The sequence below is a fragment of the Hypanus sabinus genome, chromosome 8, assembly GCF_030144855.1.
Source record: "Hypanus sabinus isolate sHypSab1 chromosome 8, sHypSab1.hap1, whole genome shotgun sequence".
In the NCBI taxonomy this organism is placed as follows: Eukaryota; Metazoa; Chordata; class Chondrichthyes; order Myliobatiformes; family Dasyatidae; genus Hypanus; species Hypanus sabinus.
Window position 1 is genome coordinate 38705938 of NC_082713.1, and position 23786 is coordinate 38729723.

Below are 23786 nucleotides of genomic sequence, written 5' to 3' on the forward strand. Positions count from 1 at the left end.
AATGCAAACATACAGATAATATACGTCGTCAATACTAAATCTAAAAGCGCGGGTATAATAATAATCAATAAGAAATAGCTCTATCGTTGTCTAGGGGATAATGTATTGTCCAATGGAAATATAAAAGTCACTCAAGTTCATTCAAGCTGCAGCTTTTTGGTTGGAGAGAAAGACGGATGTTTAACTTGCTCATTCCTTTTATGATGTCAATCCTTCGAGAGTCGTTGGGGGCTGATTTCCCCTTTGTTGTTAGCTAAAGCCGTGTTTCCGTGGCAAGACCCACCGATTCCAAGGCAAATGGAAAAGGACACACGTGAGCTTTCCACCGGCTTTCGCTATTACGCTGTTACAGGAGTTTTAGCATTTCTTCTGGTGCGTCTGAAGGGGCTGTTCCCCAGACCCTCTTTTATCCTGACTCACAGGGTCTCAGATGTCAATCAGGTTTGGATGATGCAATCCCTCCACCAACCCCCCCTCGGTTCATTGCCTGGGGCTTCGATGCATCGTACAGTATTCAATACACAATTCCATCTCCAAAAGACAATAACTGTTATCAATGGTTCCGCCTTTCAGAGGCCAGGACACATTTCAAAATCTTTGTGGATTCTGCATGTTTTTCTCTCATTTCCTGGGTCTCCTGAACAGACTTAATAGTGATCTTGCGATTCTCAAAAAGGAGGGGGCCACGGACGTAACACACCCTATTTAGAACTCTTCCTCTGCTAAGCCACTGGATTTCTGTAAGTAGCAGGAGAATGGTGTGCTCTCTGTCCAGGTTTTCAGTTTTTTAAACATTCTCAAGTGAACTGGTCTTAAAGCTACAAAATAACTTGCTTCCTGAGGTTTTTTTTACTGACTCTAATTTTATTTTAAAAAGCTTTAATCTGTTTATTTTGAGGTTCCAATAGTAGTTTAAAATAATCAGCACTTTTACGTGTCATATGGCTGTGATTTGTAGTTAAGTGTGTTTTCAGTTTCACTGGAGCCATTGCTCCAGTTGTTGCTACAGACTAGGCTCAATGGAATAGGACACCTTGGATCACCAGTCCATATAAAACCCATTGATAAGTAGCTTTCATTATAAAGACGGACTTCCTTGTGTGTCCATTGTTGCACTAGTGCAGTGAAATGACTAAGAAAATTGTAATTCTTCATCATTAACCTTATCAGTATTGTCTGTAGGCCTAGGCCTGGAATCATCCTTTTCCATCTCACACCTACTCTTCACAAATCGCTACACTGAACCTTCATTAAAATGAAAATTTCCCTTAATTTTCTACTATATTGGTAGTTTGTATGCTCCCATAAGTCAGTTGGCAGCATGCCAGTGTAAGTTGGGGGAGATAATTCAGGAAGGAGAAGCTGATGTCACAGCCCAAGTTGGGCGAGTCCACTCAATGCTTGGAAAACACACTTCACGCTCCTCAACAACCCACCATCTTCCCCTCTGTGCAATACAGCGCTCACCAATTATCAACCTATATCGTGCCCTCTGTGCAGTATAGCACTCACCAACTATCAAAAGCCTCCCCTATCTTGTGTCAAAAACTGAGAATGGACTCAACCAAACAAGCATGGTCCTACTGCACAGTGCCATACTGAACTGAGAGACCTCTAACAAAACTGTTCAGTTACTGCACACCATTGCAAGCGTAAGTATTGGGCAAAGTTCAAAAAAACAATGTTTATTTTTAATCATGAACTCTCGCGGAACCCCAGTTGAGAAACCCTGGTCTGGAGTTTCTCACATTGCTGACCGCTGCTACTTCATTTAAGATGAGGCAAGAGAAGATTTATTTTTGATTATTTTTGAGAGCATTCTTGATGACTAGCAATGATACTCAGAAAGAAAAATGTAATATAATTTTAAACGCTGTGTAGCTTAATAACTAAAATCTACTGGTGAAATGCTACTCAAGCCATAAATAACTAAAACCTCAACAATCAATTGATAGTTATTTTGTTGGAGCTAGTGTTTAGAAATATTCAAAAATTATGTTAAATGAAGAATGATAAGTGTAACCTTCATTATTTGTACTTTTACAATCCCCTCTAATGTTGATTGAATAAGGTCTTTCGCAATTCTACAGCAGATTATAGCTTCAAAACAGGTCATTCATCGTGCTATTTCCCCGACTCTTTGCTACAGTAATTCTAAAATGATTCAAATATCGCTCTTGCTTTAAAATTATCTGATGAATTTTCCTCTGAACTTTTGTGAAGTTTCCTCTAGTCATTAGCATTCAACGTGTGTGATAATATCAATTATCTCACATACATTAGATCTATTAAAACTTGGAACCAAATATATGGAGGTGGGTACAACTAGTGACTGATGCTCTGGCATTCAGTGCTCAGAGCCAAGGATAAATATCAATTCAATTGGGTCTTTAATCATCTCTGCAGGAAAGCATTCCATGTTTAAGTAAGAAGGATTGTTTTAAAAATCTCTTAACTTTTAAATAAATAAGTTTTCATATAATGGTTCCTCAATGGCAACTCCACAACAGAAAATAATTGGAACTGAATTTGTTGTAGAAATATGAATGAAAATAATATTCCTTGTTAACTATGCAGAATTCAGATCAAAATCACAAGTGAGTGCAGATATACGGTTAAATGTGAAGATCTGGAAGTTGCTTTCTGGGATGGGTAGTAGCTCAAAAAGTATCACACACAAAATGATGGAGGAACTTGGCAGGCCAGGCAGCATTTATGGAAAAATGTACAGTTGACATTTCGGGCCGAAACCCTTCGGCAGGACTGGAGAACAAAGGCTGCAGAGTAGATTTGAAAGGTTGCGGGGGGTGGGGGGGAGTGAGAGAGAAAAACGCCAAGTGATAGGTGACACTTGGAGGGGGAGGGATGAAGCAAAGAGCTAGGAAGTTGATTGGTGAAGGGGACAGAAGGCCATGGAAGAAAGAAAAAAAGGGGAGAGGAGCACCAGAGGGAGGTGATGGGCAGGCAAGGAGATAAGGTGAGAGAAGGAAAGGGGGTGGGAAATGGAGAAGGGGTGGGGGGGAAGCATGATTGGAAGTTTGAGAAATTGATGTTCATGCCATCAGGTTGGAGGCTACCCAAATGGAATATAAGATGTTGTTCCTCTGACGTAACTGTGACTTTATCTTGATAATGGACAAGGCCATGGATGGACATGTCGGATGGGACTGGGAAGTAGAATTAAAATGGGTGGTTACTGGGAGATCCTGCTTATTCTGTTGTAGTCCCTTGCCCATCCATCGCCTCCCTCTTGTGTTCCTTACCCCCCACCCCCCCACCTTTTATTTTTTCCATGGCCTTTCGTCTCACCAATCAACTTTCTAATTCTTTGCTTCATCCCTCCTCCTCCAAGCTTCACCTTTCGCCTGGTGTTTCTCTCTCCACTCCCACCACCTTTCAAATCTATTCCTCAGCCTTTTTCTCCAGTCCTGCTTAAGGGTTTCGGCCCAAAACGTCGACTGTACTTTTTTCCCATAGATGCTGCCTGGCCTGCTGAGTTCCTCCAGCATTTTGTGTGATGTTGTTTGGAATTCCAGCATCTGTGGATTTTCTCTTGTTTATGAGCTCAACAAGTATGCTGTCCCTGTGCTGTAGAAAATAGCATTAAAGTCACAAGTGAAAGTCAAACCTTGACACTCTAAATACTTGCTTTAAAGTGATTATATGTTAATTGCTAACAATCAACCTCTTGGGCACCAACAATGAATCATTATGTTAAAATGTTGATTCTTGCTCAATCCTTAAAATTTTAATGGATGTTGGAGATTTATTTTCATTTAGTGCTCAAAGCCAAAGACTATTTTCAACTTGTTTTGTTCAACTAAGGTTTCTGTGGCAAAGCATCATGACTTCAATTTTATTTTACTTTTTTCTCTTAATATTTTCTCTCAATCATTTTTTTCTTTACCTTTTTTGTTTTGTTGATTCATTTTGTCTTGCAATGCTTGTTTCAAAGTCTGCATTGGTTAATCCTGAGTTCATGAAATGAACAGATCACAGAAATAAATTCTAGAAAATGTTTGCTACTTCTGAAGGCACTTTTTGCAGTCCATTGACCAGAAACTCACCTGGCCCAGCTACATGAATACTGCATCCACAACAGAAGGTCAGAAGGTGAGCATCCTATAGTGAATAACTTGCCTTCTAGCACCCTAAGCCCTTTCCATCATCTAGAGTAGTGGTCACCAACCTTTTGAAGCCCAAGATCCCCTACCTCAGCCTTAGTGAAAGGCAAGATCGACCCCAGATTGATTAGTTACAAGCATGCACACTGGGGCAGAAAAGACCAGAAGTAAAACCCTGCAACCCGGAAGTAGAAATAATGTATAAACACCAGGGGTACCCACCTTTTTTTTGCACCGCAGACTGGTTTAATATTGACAATATTCTTGCGGAGCAGCCAAGGCGGGTGGGGGGGGGTGGTGTTAAACACGGCTGGAATACAGTGATACTCGAAGCAGGTTCCTTATGTCCAGTCTATTCCGCAATTTAGTTTTCACGGCTCTCGGCACTTAGCTTCTGTCCCACGCTGCTCACGTTTTTTCCGCTCAAAAAACTCAGTGGGTTTGTCTTTAAGTGCAGGGTGCTTGGACTCAGGGTGCCGAAGCAGTTTTGAGGGCTTCATTGCCTCATTAGACAGCCTCTGGGCCCGAACTCCATTCTCCCACCCACCCGCCACCAACCACCTTGGCCAGGTGCATCTGGTCATGGGTGGGGTGAGAACAAGGTCAGGGCTGGAGATCCCCATACCGGGGCTGTGGCGGTCACAGTCCAGAGAGAGCGACCGAGCGAGGAGCACGACACGACGTGTGCCCGCCCCTCCTTGTAGGTAGGTAGGATCTAACAGCTGACAAAAGTTTGGCTCGAGGGATGACTTTCAGTAGATCACAGCAAGGTAGCTGCTCTGCTACTTACGAAACCCTGAGCCCGAATTAGGTCGTCTGCGAATGTTTTAGCACCGAGTTCCCCACGAACAGTTAGTGTGCTAAACAGGTTTAGGGGCAGCGCCCATCTATCCACACTCCAGGCCACTGGCAACGGCATTTCCCACCGGCCGCACGAGGCGGGCAGTGATCCCTGGCGCGAGGGTATCACGGCGTTTAGGCGACTGATGACCTCGCGTGGGTTCAAGTTCAACAGTGGGCATGACAGGGATTGAAGAAAAGTGCAGCTGACTCATATAATTTCCTCATGGCCTGGTGGTTGGGGACCACTGAATTACACTGTGTAGTGCGGGGGAGCTGCACACATGCGCTCTGGGCAGAAAGAATGGAACTGATGGAACTTTTTTTCGGATCTACTGGGAAAGTCTCCAAAATCGACCAGTCGATCGCAATTGATGAGTTGGCAACCACTAATCTAGAGGGTGATTAAAATACTCTCCACTTGCCCCAATAACTCACAAGAATCTAACCACCGTCTGGAACCAAGTAGCCTATTTAATCAGCATCCTATCAACCATGCTAAATAATCATTCCCTTCATTACAGCTGTGAAGTAGAAACATAGAAAACCTACAGCACAGTACAGTCCCTTTGGTCCACAAAGCTGTGCCGAACATGTCCTTACCTTAGAACTACCTAGGCTTACCCATAGCTTTCTATTTTTCTGAGCTCCATGAACATGTCCAGGAGTCTCTTAAAAGACTCTATCATATCCGCCTCCACTATCGTTGCTGGCAGCCCATTCCACACACTCAACACTCTGCGTAAAAAAACTTACATCTCCTCTGTACCTACTTCCAAGCACCCTAAAACTGTGCCCTCTCATGCTGGCCATTTCAGCCCTGGGAAAAAGCCTCTGACTATCCACATGATCAGTGCCTTTCGTCATCTTATAAAACCTTTATCAGGTCACTTCTCTTCCTCCATCACTCCAAGGAAAAAAGGCCGAAGTAGTTGTAATGTGTGCCATGTGCAAAATGAACTGCAGTTGCTCACCGAGGCTATTCTGACAGTAACTTCTAAGCCCATAACCTCTGCCACCATGAAGGACAAGAGCTTGCAGGTGCACGGGAAGATCATAATTTGGGCCAGCGGGTTAAGAATCAGAGGGGTAAGGATTGATTATAGGGTGATAGTTGACGGATAGAAAGGGTAGTCAAGGAGGCTCTTATTGCCAATGTGTACAGTTGTATGGGGTCAGCAGTTAATTGGGGGATTGGTGCAGTTATAAATGGTGGAGGAAGTTAATATTAGGTGTGACAACTGATAAGAAAAATTAGGGCTAGGGATTAGATGAGTAGCAATTGTGGTACAGGGTGAATAGTTAAAAGAGGATGGTTCTGGTTTAGGGATGGAGGGAGTAGTACTTGTGAGAATTTCAATGGTGGGTATGAAGATGAGAAATGTGCCAAAGGAATGTTCAGATGTGTAACAGATGCCTCATGACATTGCAGCTGGCTTCTGTAGGAGTGGTCATTGGATGATGAGGGTCATCCATACATCAATGAAAATTGTTGCGATGGTGTTGGGGTGTGTCACTGAACTCTTGTGCCTGCTTGTGCGTCTCCATTCTTTAATACATCAGCATTACTATAGAACAAAAACTGACTTTACAATCCACATGGAAAGATCCCATTATCAATTATGTTTTAGTTTTATTGAAATGGAGTTGTATAGATCCCTCAGAAGTACTGCTTCATCATTTTATTTCTAGAAAGTAATTGTTTTCCTTGTATACACGATTACCGATGCCTCAGAGGGACTAGTACACATTTTCCAATTTTCACTAACACCAACTTGATGGCCATGTCTCATGGAAATTAAGGGAAAATCTGAAGAACAATAAATACTGTTTATTCCCAACAATGGGTATGTACTGGTTAAATTTCTATCAATTTGTCAAAGATTTCTCCAATTTTAAAATGCTCCATTTAGCTCTGCTTTCAGTTTTTCCTGTTCCAGTGGAAAGTTCTCAAAGTACTTTTCACAATTATTGTTTCAGTGAACTTGCTTCATTTTGTTCACCCTCTCCAACTTTAAAATCTTTGTTACAATAGTGTTCTGTGATTGCTTAAAAACGGGCATAATTATTGCTCTTAATGCACAAGATATCTCCACAAAGTTTCTATTTAAGTATGTGAAGGTCACTTATATGAAGCCTCAGTATGTGATGCCAGCTCCTGATGTGTAAACAGTTAAATTTACACCATAGTTCTGAGTGTTTAGAACTGGATTTACAGTGAGGCTGAAAATATCGATTGAAGGAAACAAAGGATAGAAGGATAGGAAAGAATAGGTTAAAAGACAAGTTGCGGGGGGGGGGGGGGCGTGGGCAGAATTCCATGAAAGTTACCAGAGATGGGCAAAGTTTCATGGGTTAACATCTTGAAAATTGATCTTGATGTCTAACTTTGAATCAAGTTCAGAGCCAGACTGAAAAAAGCTTGTTTTGATTTGTAACATGCTTTTTGAAGTATCTAAAGCCATATGAAAGAACTATAGATTCAAAACACTAACAGTCACTTTGCTGCCAGTACAAAAGTAGTGAATCACGTTGTAACCTACACATCATTTCTCTAATGCTTTTGTGCTGATCTGGAATAGAGATGGTAGCTCAGGGGTGGGCAAACTTTTTGACTTGTGGGCCACAAAGGGTTCTAAAATTTGACAGGGGGGCCGGACCAGGAGCAGATGGACGGAGTGTTTTGATAATACACCTCATAAGAGAAAATAAAATATCATGGGATATGTAGAAAACATGTGCTTTAATTTCAATTGAAAATGAACAAATGCATTACAACAAAATATCTGTCTTTGAAGTCCCATGGTATTTAGCTATTTATTGAAATGACTTTTAAAACACTGAAAATTAAACGAATAAAATACAGCTTTTTTTAATAGTAACAGTTATTATTTAAAAGCACTGAAAATTCTGTTATCCTTCAAGATATTATCATCATCACTCTCCTCCTGACTTGTCTTTATTTCAAAAACGGTAGGAGATGCAGGTCTACTTGTCCTGCTCTTTCTTATTCAATTGTCCCCTGTGCCAAAACTCAACAATGACCAGCACAAAGACAGAACACTGACAGCACGCCAGTATGCGGAGCGCGTTATTTGATCTGGAGCGCATTTTTTATTTTGAGAACGTACGTGCACCTGTGCACTACTCATGACCATCACTTAACAGAAATGACATGTAACATGTAAGGCTTATTGAAAAAAATATTTTCAAATGCATTTTTTACATAACACAACGAAGAAACTTATTTTTAATTTCAGTGGGAACAGTGTTGTTGGTCTCCCTTTTTAGCCAGCGCATCAAAGTCTGGATTTAGTTTTGTTGTGGCGATTCTCAGGATGGATCTGAGGTGTTGGTCAGTTAACTTGGATTTGTGGCTGGCTTTGTTGATGTTCATGACACTGAATGCCTGTTCACACAAATAGGTCGTGCCTAACAAAGAGTAAAGCGCAAATGTGGAGTAATACGCTGCACCTCAACAAAGGTCAATGTATATAGAGTGCGTCATCTATTGGGAAAACGCCAGAATTGCGGGGAAAAAACGTTAACAAGGTTTATTAATATAATTTCATCAAGTTCTGCGGGCCGGATTAAAAAGCTTAACGGGCCGCATATGGCCCGCGGGCCGTAGTTTGCCCATGCCCGTGCTAGCTCATTGTGCCAACTGATATCTTTTTGTGCTGTAGGCTCTATGTAACACCAATCATCTTCCATCTTGTTTAAGCTGACATGACATTCCATGAATAATTGTTCTTGGAACCTGTCCTCTGCTTTGTTTGCCCATACTCTTTCTTGTGTCAAGGATCTTGCTGTTGAAATAGGAAAGAACAGGTTAAAACAAAGCAAGATCAAAATTTAGTGTTCTGCCTTACTGTATCTACAATTTTTCATTTTTAAGTTGTTGTATCTTTACCATAATGAAAATGTTGGAATCTATGCTATTTTTAAAATTTTTTTATTGAGTTATGGTTCTCTTTATCACAATTCTTTTTCTTGAAATGAAGATGTTTGAAGAATTATGACTTATCCTCATAGACATAGAAATATTACTAAGTGAAAAGTTTCAAATACTGTAGCGATGTGCTACACACAGCGCTGAAATAACGACACGCAGTCGGTAAGCCGTTTCGAGACTAATTTATTCAAACTTCATGGCGCTGGCATTTAATCCCTAGCGCCCGCCTTCTCCTGGCAGAAATGACGTCAGAGGTGCATTACCAAAGTCTCCCCCACATGCTGGCTATTTGTGGGCCGGTTCGCCTGCGCAGAAAGTGGGTTGCCACATAACCCCCCCCCCCCCCCCAGATCTGGCGATACACCCCCCAATGTCCACAGTCTGGATCAGCCTCTGTTTTTGGGAGGTCTGCCTCTGTGCTGCGGTGCCTGAACCTCGACCAGCTGCGCCAAGTCCACATGGGCTGGTTTGAGTCGGCTCACCATGAAAACCTCCTCTTTCCCCCCAATGTCCAGAACGTACGTGGACCTGTTGTTGTTGATCACCTTGAACGGCCCCTCGTACGGTTGCTGTAGCGGTGCCCGGTGTCCACCCCTTCGTACAAACACAAACTTACAGGTCTGCAGGTCTTTGGGTACATGGGTCGGGGTCCATCTGTGCTGTGAAGTCGGTATGGGGGCCAGGTTGCCGAGCCTTTTGCTTAGCCTGTCCAGGACTGCTGCGGGTTCTTCCTCTTGCCCCCTTGGGGCTGGTATGAACTCTCCTGGGACGGCCAGGGGCCCGCCGTACACCAACTCGGCTGACGAGGTGTGCAGATCCTCTTTGGACGCTGTGCGAATTCCAAGCAGGACCCAGGGAAGCTCGTCCACCCAGTTAGGTCCTCTCAGGTGGGCCATGAGAGCCGACTTCAAGTGACGGTGGAAGCGTACCACTAGTCCGTTCAACTGTGGGTGTTAGGCAGTTGTGTGGTATAGCTGCGTTCCCAACAGGCTGGCCACAGCCGACCACAGGCTGGAGGTGAACTGGGTGCCTCTGTCGGAGGTAATGTGGGCCAGTACCCCGAAGCGTGCTACCCAGGTTGCGATCAGTGCTCGGGCGCAGGAATCGGCAGATGTGTCGGTGAGCGGGACCACCTCTGGCCACCTCATGAATCAGTCTACCATAGTTAGGAGGTACCGTGCTCCTTGGGACACTGGTAGGGGCCCACGATATCCACATGAATGTGGTCGAACTGCTGCGGTGGGGCTTTAGTGTGCCGCTGCACCTTGGCTATTTGGCACTGCACACATGTTCTGGCCCATTCACTTACCTGTTTGCGAAGTCCGTGCCACGCGAACTTGCTGGAGACCAGCCGGACGGTTGTTGTGTTAGATGGGTGCACCAAACCGTGTATGGAGTCTAAAACTCGCCGCCTCCAGGCTGCTGGGACGATGGGGCGAGGTTGGCCGGTAGCCACGTCGCACAGGAGGGTCCTCTCACCTGGGCCTACGAGAAAGTCCTGCAGCTGCAAACCCGAGACTGCAGTCCTGTAGCTGGGCATCTCGTCGTCTGCCTGCTGCGTCTCTGCCAGTGCTGCATAGTCCACCCCCAGGGACAGGGTAGACAGCTGGTCTGGAGAGTGCGTCTGCCATGACGTGTACTCGGAGATGTAGGACAGATGTCACTGCTGGCGAGCCGACCAGGGATCAGACACCTTCGTGAATGTGAAAGTCAACGGTTTGTGGTCCATGAACGCGGTGAACGGCCTGCCTTCTAAGAAGTACCTGAAATGCGGGATTGCCAGATAGAGTGCCAACAGCTCCCGGTCGAAAGCATTGTACTTGAGTTCCGGTGGTCATACATGCTTGCTGAAGAACGCCAGGGGTGCCAGCGCCCCTCGATGAGCTGCTCCAGCACCCCACCGACTGCTGTGTCAGATGCGTCCACCGTGAGGGCGGTCGGAACGTCCGTTCTGGGGTGCACCAGCATCGCGGCATCTGCCAAGGCGTCCATGGCTTTAACCAAAGTGGCAGCGGCCTCCTCGTCCCAAGTAATGTCCTTGCCTTTACCCAACATCAGGGTGTACAAAGGGCGCATGATACGGGCTGCTGAGGGGAGGAAATGGTGGTAGAAGTTCACCATACCAAGGAACTCCTGCAGGCCTTTGACCGTGTTGGGCCGGGCAAAATGGTGGATCGCATCTACCTTGGCAGGCAGAGGTATTGCTCCGTCTTTGGTAATCCTGTGGCCCAGGAAGTCGATGGTATCGAGACCAAACTGGCATTTGGCCGGGTTGATTGTGAGGCCAAAATCACTCAGGCGGGAGTAGAGCTGGCGGAGGTGGGACAGATGCTCCTGACGACTACTGCTGGCTATAAGGATGTCGTCCAAATAGATGAAGGCAAAGTCCAGGTCACATCCCACCACATCCATTAGCCGCTGGAACATCTGTGTGGCATTCTTCAGGCCGAACGGCATTCAGAGGAACTCGAACAGGCTGAACGGGGTGATGAGTGCTATTTTGGGGATGTTTTCAGGGTGCACCGGGATTTGATGATATCCCCGGACGAGGTCTACTTTGGAAAAGATTCTTGCACCGTGCAGGTTTGCTGCAAAGTCCTGTATGGGTGGCACGGGGTAGCAGTCTGGAGTGGTAGCCTCGTTCAGTCTGCGGTAGTCGCCGCATGGTCTCCAACCCCCGGCTGCTTTGGGCACCATGTGCAGGGGGGAGGCCCATGGGTTGATGGACCTCCGTACGATCCCCAATTCCTCCATCCTCTTGAACTCCTCCTTCACCAGGCAGAGCTTTTCCAGGGGGAGCCTTCGTGCACGGGTGTGGAGGAGTGGTCCCTGGGTCGGAATGTGGTGCTGTACTCCTTGTCTGGGCATGGCTGCCATGAACTGCAGTGCCAGAATCGATGGAAAGTCCGCCAGGGTTCTGGTGAATTCGTTGTCCATCAGCGTGATGGCATCCAGGTGTGGGGCCGACAACTTGGCTTCACCCAGGGAGAACGTCTGGAAAGTCTCGGCATGTACCAGTCTTTACCCTTGCAAGTCGACCAGCAGGCTGTGAGCTCGCAATAAGTCCGCCCCCAGGAGTGGTTGGGCCATGGAGGTCAGTGTGAAGTCCCATGTGAACCGCTGGTGCCGAACTGCAGCTGCACTGTGCGGGTGCCTTAGGTCCATATCGTGCTGCCATTTGCTGCCCTCAGGGTGGGTCCTGGCTTCCTGTTGCGGGTGTTGTACCCCGTCGGGGGCAAGACGCTGATTTCCGCTCTGGCGTCAACCAAGAAGCGGCGTCCCGACTGTTTATCCCAGACGTACAAGAGGCTGTCCTGGTGGCCAGCCGCCATAGTCATTAGCGGCAGCTGGCCCTGGCCCTTGCAGGGTGGGCGACAATGGCGGGCTTTTGTGCCCCACCGCTAGTGGTAGAAACACCACTATTCACTGTCCTCCTCACTCCTGCCTCTGTGTTGTGTGCGCCCCCCTGCCGGACCTGGTCTGGTCTGCTGTTGGGCGCATGGCCTGGTAATCTGACCGACGGACACCACACTCTCCCTCTTGGCTTTCCACAGCATGTCTGCCCAGGCCGCCACCTTCTGGGGGTCGCTGAAATCTGCATCGGCCAGCAGCAGATGTATGTCCTCGGGCAGTTGCTCTAGGAACACTTGCTCGAACATGAGGCAGAGCTTGTGTTTGTCAGCCAGGGCCAGCATCTCGTTCATCAATGCTGACAGCAGCCTGTCTCCCAAACCGTCCAGGTGAAGTAGGCGGGCACCCCGCTCACGCCGTGAGAGGCCAAAGGTCCCAATGAGCAGCGCTTTGAATGCTTCATATTTGCCTTCTTCCGGGGGCGACTGTATGAAATCCTCAACCTGGGTGGCCGTCTCCTGGTCAAGGGCGCTCACCACGTGATAGTAATGCGTGGAATCAGGGATATCTGCTGAAACTGGAACTGGGCTTCTGCTTGGCTAAACCACACGCGTGGTCGCAGCGTCCAGAAAGTCAGCAGTTTTAGTGAAACTGCATGAACAGATGAAGAGTCAGTCATCATTGGTCCAAATCCCGTTTGGACCATCGGGGTCACCAATGTAGCGATGTTCTACAAACAGCGCTGTAATAACGACACGCAGTCGGTAAGCCGTTTAGAGACTAGTTTATTCAAACTTCGCGGCACTGGAATTTAATCCCTAGCGTCCGCCCTCTCCGAGCGGAAACAACATCAGAGCTGCATTACCAAAGTCTCTCCCCGCATGCTGGCTATTTGTGAGCCGGTTCGCCTGCACAGAAAGTGGGTTGCCACAATGTTTACTTTTGTGTTTAATAATTATATTAAAAATTGGACCAATATATTAACTAAAGTTTCAACCCATTTAAGTTAACTGGGGTATTACATACAAGATAACTTAAACACGTTGTAACTTCTTCTCAACAAGAGTACATGAGCTGAGATGGATCAGAGATGCTGAATCCCACGATACCTCCCAAGGGCCTCTCAAGATGGTGCTGTCAAGACACTATTGACTATTCCATTAAATATATTTTTCCTGGACTATAGTCACTAATCCTCAGCCTATAATTGCCCTTTGCAAGTTGTGCTTTTGATTCGTTTGTGCGACCTGGCGTTTTGCTGTATCCTGAAGGATTTGGCGAATTGGTCTTTTGAGAATGCAGGTACGGTCGCGGTGGCCATCGCGGGAGCGGATTCCAGGCTGGATTGACGTGGCACGGCCTGAGAGCAGAAAACTAAAAACGCTGAGCCTGATTAAAACATTAAAAGCATTGAGACCAAGGGCGAAGGACAAATCAGTGTTCAGCTCACTACTCTGTGAGGCTTTACTCACCTCAGAGCTGAACTAACGACGGCACTCACCTCGGCATTGAACTGGCTCTGTTACTGTGGACTCACTTTCAAGGACTCTGCAGATGAGGTTCTGTGTTATTTGTTTATTTATTGTTTGTATGACTTGTTCTGTTTGCACTTTGGATGTGTGACCATCTTTGCTTTGTGGGTTTTTTTGTGAATTCGATTATGTTTCTTTGTTTAGCAGCTGCCGGCAAGAAGACGAATTTCAGGCGTACGCACTTTGATCATAAATGTGCTTTGAGCTTTGGCTTGTTGGGCCATCTGATTTGTTTTTAGGCCCATTAGTTTCACCTTAACAGCATGTTTTTCATATTGCTGTCACATAGCATATTTCATAGATTATAAGGCTTGCTGGATATATATTCAGTTTCTCCTTCCACCTGTGATTTCCACATGTCATTCTCATATGATTTAACAATTAAAACATATGCAAAGGAGCACCATTGAGATAAAAGGTAATCAGCCAAGATTTTATATTCTAATTGTATCTAGCTACATTTACATCACTCCCACTTCAATGCCTCTTGCATCAGATTCCTCCTCCTCCAGTGCTTTGCCTCTCCTCCCTGTCATCTCCCAACTCGCATTACTCCTGGTCCCCCTCCCACCCTCTCACCTGAATTCACTTGTCTGCCAGCATGCACTCCTTCCCCTTCCCCTTCCCCTACCCTTTTGTTCTGACTTCTGCCCTCTTCTGAAGGTCTCAGCTTGAAACATTGACTGTTCATTTCTTTCCATAAATGCTGCCTGTCCTGTTGGGTTCCTTCAGCATCTTGTGTGCATTGATCCAGATTTCCACCATCTGCAGTCTGTCTTGTGTCTCCATTCTGCATTTCATTAGTTCTTGTACTACCTAAGTGTATTAACGTGAAATGATCTGTATGGATGGCATACAAAACAAAGTTTTTCACTATACCTTGGTACACGTGACAATGATAAACCAATTTACCAGATTTACAAGTTTATTTATTGGGACCTACTGGTAGGTGAATGCATATGTGGACAGTTGGCTAGCAATACCTCTGGTGGTTGAATAGTTTACTGACTGCCCTTGCACACTGAACTGTACTTGTTTGTACAGTTAGAAGTTCAGTGGTGCTTGTGAAACAGTGAATCAGTAAAGAAGAAGGTGGTAGAAGATCTTGCCTACTTACTTAATTGCCTATTATGTTGATCATAGATTGTTCAGACAAATGTGCACCAACCCTCCAGATGTGCTGCTTGTTTGAAAGAGATCAGTAAACTGGCAGAACACAATTTTTTCCGTGTCAAGCAGATACAATTGGAAGAAGCTTCTCTACAGGAGAAAATAGAAGAACATATTTATACCAAGGTACACAGTATTTTGTTTGCTTTTTTGCATATTCTCATCAATTTCTGTCTTTTAAGAACAGTTTTCTTTCTTCTATCATTAGATGATCAGAAAATCCCAGGTTTGATTCATGAGAAAAGAGGAACAGGAGTACGCCACTCAGCCCCACCATTTATTATGAATATACCTGATCTATGCTGGCCACAACTCTGCTTTAGAGCCAGTTCCTCATGACCCTTAGTTCTTAGATCGTTTAAATATTTATCTGTCTCCACCTTAAGTATATCTAATAATCTGGCCTCCATATCTCTTGAAGGCAGAAAATTCCCAACATTGGCCATCCATTGAGCGAAGTTTCAAAATGCCTGTTCTAAATGACTAGCCCTTTTACCTTATTGCCAGTTATCCTTGTTTGTGACTTTCCCACTAGTGAAAACATCCCAATATCAATCCTGTCAAGCTCCCTTAGGATCTTATATCCTTAAATAAGGTCACTCATCATACTTCTAACCTCCAAAGAATACTGATTCAAACTGTCTAGCCTCTCTAAACAGGACAACCCTCTCATCCAGGAATTAGTCTGGTTAAACTCCTATGGAATGTTTCCAATGCTACCTTATTCATCCCATTTTGGTCAGAGTACCAAAACTGTGCACAATATTCTAGATGTGACCTCACTAGCATACTGCACAAAAGTTACAAATCATCTCTATTCTTAAACTCCAACCCCTTTGCCATAAAGGCTTACATTCCCTTTACCTTATGAACTACTTGTTGGAACTACCCACTGATGTTCTGTGATTTAGATCTAGATTTTGTCCTTTCCTACAGAGCCTGATTAATGCAGTTCTAACAACTCTGAATAAAATCATTGTCACTCAATCCAAAGCTGCCCATTTGATATGCATTCCCATCCAGTATCTTCATTCTCTATATCACTGGCTGTAATCTGTTCACCCAGCACATATATTTCAGTTACTTTGCAAGGTTAATCCAATAATACCTCACAAATCTACAAGTTTTGCCAACAAAAAGGGTAGGAGCACCAGATTTCAGAAATACTTGTATCTCCACCTTCCCCTCCAAGTTACTCACTGGTATCAGACAAATAAGCTCTTCCTCTTTGTCAACATGATAAAGGAGACGGTTATTAACTGCAGGAGAACTCACACCACTCATATCCCCTCTTTACATCGGCAGCACAGCAGTGGAGACTGCAAGCCGTTTCAAACTCTTGGGAGAGCACATCCCACATAACCTCCCATGGTTCCAGAACTCATCTTGCACAATCAGGAAAGCTCACCCACGCATTTGCTTTCTGAGGAGGCTGACATCAGTGACCATGTTCTTTGACAGATGTGTAGAGAAAAGCATCCTAACAAGCTGTATCACCGCACGTCATGGAAACTGCACAGTATCAGACAGGGAGGCTCTACAATGGGTAGTCTAAACAGCTCAATGCATCACCTGCACCAACCTACAAGTAATCAAGAACAAGTATACAGAAAGGCACTAGTAACAACCTTGAAGAATCTTGTTGACCTTGCTGATGGAATGTTTGTCCCACTCCTATCAGGGAGGATGCTTTGTAGCATCCACACCGGGACTATCAGTCTCAAAAACACTTACTTTCCCCCAAGCAGTAAGGCTAATCAACATCTCCACCCACTTAACCATCCCTCCACCCCACCACCACTAATTTATTATTTCCTGTCAGAGTCCCCTTGTATGTACGATATTTCTGAGCCTAGTGTTAATTTATGAATATACAATCAGCCTCTATATATAAGCTATCTTATGTATTTATATTTATTGTGTTTTTTATTATTGTCTTCTTTATCTTATCGTGTTTCTTTTTGTGCTGCATCAGATTTGGAGTAACAATTATTTTGTTCTCCTTTACATTTGTGTTCTGGAAATGACATTAAACAATTTTGAAACTTGAATCTTGATGTGGAAGTATATTGCCACCTCTTTATCATCACTGGTTTTAAATAATGATAGTCTCTTGCCCCGAACATTCTGAAAGTACCTTTATCAGAAGTACTGCAGTAGTTCAGGAATGTGGATTGCTACCACTTTCTCAAGGGCAGTTAGGAATGGGGAATGAATTCTGAATTGTCAGTAATGCCCATCTCCTATTTACAAAAAATATATAAAATGAGTGACCAGGAAAGGATAGCAAAAGTCATTCATCATCACAATTTCAGTGGAAAGTAAAGAAATATTGGAATCTTCAATCCATTTTAGTTCATCCATTCAAAACAGTCCTGACATTCTCCATGTCTACAAATAATTGGTTCTTATGGAATTCAAAGGTTTTCTCACTCACTGCTTCATGTGTTGATTACACTTTAAAGTTTCAGAACACAAATCAAATATTTGTTTTTCGCTAATTTGAATTCTATCCCTAATCAGTTACACATTTTATGTTCCTTAACCAACTCTGAAATTACCTTTGAAGTGTCACCTTTCCACTTTGCAAAGCCAAAGTCTTACCTCTTAACATAGACATCTCAAACTAAGGAGCAGTTCTGTTTCTCTATACTACTATCTGAACTGAGTGATTCAATTTTCTCTTAAGTATTCTGAATTGGATGCAGCAGTCAAAGTACAAATTCCTCTGGCTTATGTTCTATGGTTTGAGCTGCATATTTTATCATTTGCTAGTTTAATGGTCTGTTTTGGATTTAATTATTTAGCACTGAAAATTCTTGGGCCTTTCCAAAGTCATCCTCAATTATTTCAAAGGCAAAAGTGACCACCTGGATTGTTTACATTGTCTGTGCTAAATTACTGACTATTTAGACTGTCCAATTCATTCTGTAACTTCTGATTCACACCTTTTCACATTCTTCTGCAGCAAAATCTTACTCGAGTGATGTGTATACGACTAACTGAATTTCTTTTGGTTGTAGCAAACTCAGTCGTTTGAAGTGGTTATATAGACTTGAAGCAGCCCAAATGCTGTGAGCTGATGTATCACATTTTCTGTTATTTCTTTCTCCTTGGTATCCATGCCATGTTCCTTCCCTTACAAAATGTTGAAAGTGTTCAAAAGTGAATGATGATTCACACCATATATGAAGGGAGATCTGCTTCAATACTCCCGATTTGTTATTTCAGAAAAATGTGATGCCCACCTCCAAACAACACAGCTCCAATCCCCAACGGCTAGCTAGCAATAGCCTAACAGAAACAAAAATATTTTTTCTTATTTTGATGAAACAGAAAATTCTTGATTTCTCAGTTGATTTTAAGAATTGTCTTTGGTAAAAGCTGTACCTTATATTTTCAATGTTATTTGATATTCTATTTCCAGTATTTTCTTTCAGTGGTTTTTTTCAGTGTTGGTTCAAGAGGGAATAGTTGGGGAAATATAAGGCTAAGTTATTCGGATGCCTATCCAAAAATACCTCTGCAGAAACACCCTTGCCTCTGCATGCCCATAAATTAGTGTCTGTACTGTTTTTTAATTCCAACTGAATGGAGGCACAGAGAGTAAACCAAGCTGGATCCCGCCTTCACCACAGCCAAAGGTTGATCAATAAGCATTATATTGCAGGCGAAACCTGCAACAGATCAATATGAAATAATAGCAATTGCTTCAGCCCGAAATGCCGTCACCACCTCCTCCCATAGATGCTGTCTGGCCTGCTGAGTTCTGCCAGCATTTAGTGTTTTTTATTTATTTCCAGCATCTGCAGATTCACTCGTGTTGCAAATCATAGATTCATTATTTTCCAGAACATGAAATTTCATCCCTTCAATCGTTGGTGATTCTAAGTCACTACAGTTTTGTAGGGTTCTAAAGCTTAATGATAAGAGTGGTAAATTAAACTGATTTAGGCATTCTGTTGAATTCTATGCTCTAGTCTCATAAGCTGCATGAAGCCCAAACCTGTTGCTCCATTTGTCTTCCCATGAGAGAGAGTACTTGTTTTGATTCAATAATATGAAGAATTACTTATCTTTAAATTCTTGCCTTTGCAGCATTTGTAAGGAAAACCTGGTTGTTTTACTATATGTTGTTAGCATACTGTATGTAAAGTAAATATCCCGAAAGAATATGCATTAAAGTTGTCTGATGGAGATTGCAAAATTGGTCTGTCAGTTTCATTTATATAATATTAGTGCCAGCTGTGACTCCAGTGGCACATCCAGGGCAGAAAATGAATCCAGTAAAGGATGGCCATTATCAATCAGTCACTTGCTTTGTTCTGCAGCAGGTAAAGGGAAACCTTCAGTGTTTTAGGGACTCTGGCATACTTTATATGTTTAAAACAGGTATGATATGTATGTATCTCTGTGACAGACTAATATTTTAGATATACCTCTGTATCAGAATTTAAGGTACGAGCGATTTTATCATTGTATCATGTGAACAAACTGCTGTTCTTATTAGGATTCTGGTTTTTGTCCAGGCCTGCCTAAGTTCAAAGGAAAGATGTAGCTGCAATGTCATAATATTTCCTTTTTCATATAATTATGCTGGCTGATCTGCATTACGTTTTCATCATTTGTAAGTTTTCCTTAATTTTGCTTTCATTTGTTTCTTTTGTAGGATGGAATTACATTGATTGGAGAAATACACAGCAGCCTTCCAAAGTATTCCGATGCTGCTTCTTTGGTCTGGAAGAGATTATTTGATAAAATAAATCTAAAATAATGATGTAATGATTGAACCTGTCAAAGCAAGAAGACCTTTGAAAACGGTCAAAGTATAATAAGAAATGGTTACTGAACCAAAGTCATCTTTTCCAAACACTTAAATAAAGGTTGTTGAACTAATCCTGCATCAGACAACAACATCACTTGCCACATAGTCTAGATGGTGAATAAACAGCAGAGAAGTCATATTTATAAACAAGTGATGAAATTGAATTTCAGTTTCTTCATTAGAAATTGTATTTCATTAGAATGTTTTATCTTCTACTTCACACTATTTATACTTCAAAGCATCTCACAACAACATCTCACAGCATATTATTACATATGCTCTCACTGCTTCAAGTTCACATTGCCAATTTATTTTTCCTCCCACCCTGTGCTATTTCTCCATCTGTCCCTTCAGGTAGAAAGGTTTTGCAATGTCTATTTCATCTTTTTTAGTTTTTTTGGCATCCTGAAGATAACTTGCTTTAACTTGCTTCCACTCCAGTTCATTGCATTCTGAGGTGACTGTTGAAGTGTTGTGTTTTCTCAGGAGAATTTCCAAACATTCTTGAATCATTCATGTCCATTGATGATTTTGACCAGAGCCTTTGTTTTCTGAATATGCTACAGCCCAACAGAGATGACTAAATGTAATTAGGATCGCAGTGTTAGAGTTGGCCTGAGAGAGGACACCGGTGATAGTTTGTTTACTCTTCCAGTAGATCCAGAAGATTTTATTGGGACTTCCCTTGTTTTGAGGTGCCTGCTGTAGGCAATCTAAATCTCATGAAACATATAGGAGATCAGGGATTATTGGAAGCCAGTGGAAGAAGAGATTTGTGCTAGGTTTGAGACCTTAATCTTCAAGCAATATTTTACTCAGTTGGTTAAATTTCCATTGGTATGTGCCCTTGCTGAGAGGTTACTCTTGTCATGATGCATTTGGGAGGTCGTGCAAGTGAATCATTAATGAGGGATCTTGCGGTGCAAGAGTAGTTTTCTGAAAGTGAGAACACATGTAGGTAGGGTGGTGAAGAAGGTGTTTGGCATACTTGCCTTCATTGGTTGAGGAAGTGAGTATGAGTGAAAGTCCTGCTGCAACTGTATAAAAACTATTAGGCTAAAATAGCTTATTGTACGCAGTTCTGATCACCATTACACCAATGAATTCACTGGTATATTGCCTGGATTAAAATTTCAGAGTCTGAAAGGTAATCTGATAGAAGTATATAAAATTATGTGAGGTTGATAATTATATTATTTTCTCAGTGTGGAAATACCAAATTCTAAAAGGCATAGTTTTAATGTGAGAGGAAACATTTAAAGGAGAGTTGTGAGACAATTTTTTAAAATACAGGACATGATATATAGGAGGAGCTGGCAGAAATACAACAATGCTTTCAAGGGGCATTAAATGGACACATGAACAGGCAAGGAATAGAGGGATATGGATCATGTGCAGGCAGATAGGATTGGTGTAGATTGGCATTGTGGTCAATGCAGGTGTAGTGGGCTGAGGGGGCCTGTTCCTGCGATGTACTGTTCTATGTTTTCTGTGAGAAGTGGTTCACATTTTTCCTGAATCCTTATTGTTGGAGTGCAAGTTAATAAGAAACCTTTGTCTTGAAGATATTAAAAGATAGGCCAATCCTCTTGTATTCTTCAGCAGATGAGTCAAGAATTTGTAGTTTAGTCTCCAAATGCATTTGCTTTTTTAAAATTGTAGCTTGAATGCTGAGATTACACTGACCTTTGTTCTGGACTATCAGAGCCACACTTTTTCATATTTTCATATTCTTCCTGTAAGTTAGCTCCAATCTAGTAGGAAAATGGATGGAAGTGAGGACCAGCATTACACTGCGCTTTTGTTTAGAATAATGTGGATACCTGTGTGAAAAGGCCACAGAGGTGGAAACTAATGAGTGTTACACTATAAGAGCTGGTATTTGGAAAAGTTCTTGGACAGGCTTAGAGGGAAATTGGCTAAATGCGGACAAACAGGACGAGCTTAGTTGGGAATCTTGGTCTGCATGGACCAGTTGGGCCACAGGACCTGTTTTTATGCTGCATGACACTGACTATAAATATCCCTTAGTTCTAAAAGTGACCAAATTTTCCTTTAACTAGTAGAAAAGATTCAGAAAATGATACTTGAGGAAAGAACTTAACTGAACTTAGTATTTATTTGTGAGAAACTAAAGGACAAGGGTATAGGGACTGAAACAGTCCAAAGAAATTCAGTTGGCATTGGTCCCAGGAAGGTTAATTAAATTGCTAGTATTTTTCTGGAAATGGGGTCAAGAGAGCAGAAGATGAGTCTCGTGGACAAGGTGAAATCAGTGAGGGTTAGGGTCTCTAATATCTCCTCTGCTGGATGCAGCTACTGGATACCAAAGCCAGCAAATTAACAGGGCAGCAGTTGGAATGTTATACCTGTTTCAAAATATATGACTTGCTGGCCAACAATGATCCTTTATCCTATACTTTAGATTTGAGCTAATCAGGGCAATGGAAAGATACCACCAATGCTATTTCTGCAAATTCCTCCAAATTCACTGTCTTCTCCTAGGCCAGCACCCCAGTGGAGGTTCTATTTATGCTGGGCAAGAATTGATGTTTGCACACCAGTTTGCACTCTATTCTGGCTCTGTCACACAAAGTGATGACCCTGTAGACAGGAGAAGATTCAAGGATATGCTCAAAGTTTCCTTGAAGAAGTACAAGGACTTCTGGGAATCTCGAGCTTATGACCTTTTCAAATGGAGTAAGAGCATGGACAATGGTATTAAGAACATGAAACCCATGTTCAAACAATGGAACAAACAGAACACCCCTCAAGCTCTCCACGTGCCTACTTGTTCACCTGTCCTATCTGGTGAAGAGTCTGCAGTTCCCATGTTAACTTCGTCGGTCCTCTCAGAGCAAACAAAATGGCGTGGAAGCAAATGATCTTCATTCTAGAACTGCTTAAGATGCAAAATAAATGTTTTTATGGGCTAGGGTAATGACAATGTGTCTTAACATCTGAAGAAATAATTATCTTTCTCTTCCCACAGGTGCAAGTTGACCTGCTGAATATTTTCTATTTTTATTTTAGATTTCCAGCATCTGCAATTTTCAAAAAAAATTTTGTTGTCATATTTGAACTCCACTGTGATTAAAAATACTGTCAATTATCCACTGAAAATACCTACTGTACATGTGAATTACTGTAACTTAGCTAATGGTTTGAACTGATGAAATTTGGGTAAGACGCTGTGGTAGAATATTAGCCAAGAGGAGTTTATATGTAAATCCCTACAATTAGTTTAAAAATATATCACAGCTATAAAAGTGGAACTATTTGACATTTAGAACAGAGAATTACACCCATGCACTGTTTTTCTAAAGGTAAATATGTGGGTAGAGAAAGTCTTCTTACTGGCAGTACTGGGATTGTTCGCCTTTTTTTGTAATAATCTGAACACAATGTACTTTGCAAGCTGTTTACATACAAAAGTATGGTAGATTTATAAGGGAAGTGCAGACAAAGTGTGTACAAAATTTGAACTATGTATAATAAAACAATTAAAAAGCAAACAGTGGAAGAAAAGTACAAATTAACTGCAAGCATTAATCTTCAATATGACTAGATGGAACTTGATCGTGCACAGAACGGCTACATGTTGGGCTCATCGGAGAACTCATGAGCATTTTAATTTTCACTTTCAGTTAAGATGGTTACCATTATTAGTTATAATGAAGAACCACCCCCAAGATTCTTCAGTGTTCCATGACCTAATGCGACTCTTGCTGTTTTGACTTCTTGGGTAATAGCCAAATTTAATTTAATATTTTTATGTTAGGCAGACCAAGGACAGCTTATTATAATTAAGAGCCTATATCCAGCTTAATGGATTTGGCAGACATTAGGGTAGTTGAAACCGATAAAGGCATTTCAATTTCATCCAATCACTTGTCTTGAGCAGCTATAAGAGCTAACAGAGGACTAACAGTCTCCAGTACTTAACAAAGAGTTTATAATACAATCTAAGTGCTGTTTCTGTGCCAAAT

The 23786-nt window shown here is 42.6% G+C and overlaps 1 protein-coding gene across 4 annotated transcripts in view; it reads left to right on the forward strand.

The window, feature by feature from the left end:
* Positions 1 to 22077, forward strand: part of LOC132398052 (uncharacterized protein C8orf48-like) — a 78727-nt gene extending 56650 nt beyond the window's left edge. For all 4 annotated transcript variants that reach the window (XM_059976975.1, XM_059976976.1, XM_059976974.1 and 1 more), the window contains exons 5-6: positions 14946 to 15098; positions 19642 to 22077. In XM_059976975.1, the coding sequence (XP_059832958.1) occupies positions 14946 to 15098; positions 19642 to 19746 (258 nt within the window). In that variant the 3' untranslated portion in view covers positions 19747 to 22077. The remainder of the gene's footprint in view (positions 1 to 14945; positions 15099 to 19641) is intronic.
* Positions 22078 to 23786: the final 1709 nt, after the last annotated feature.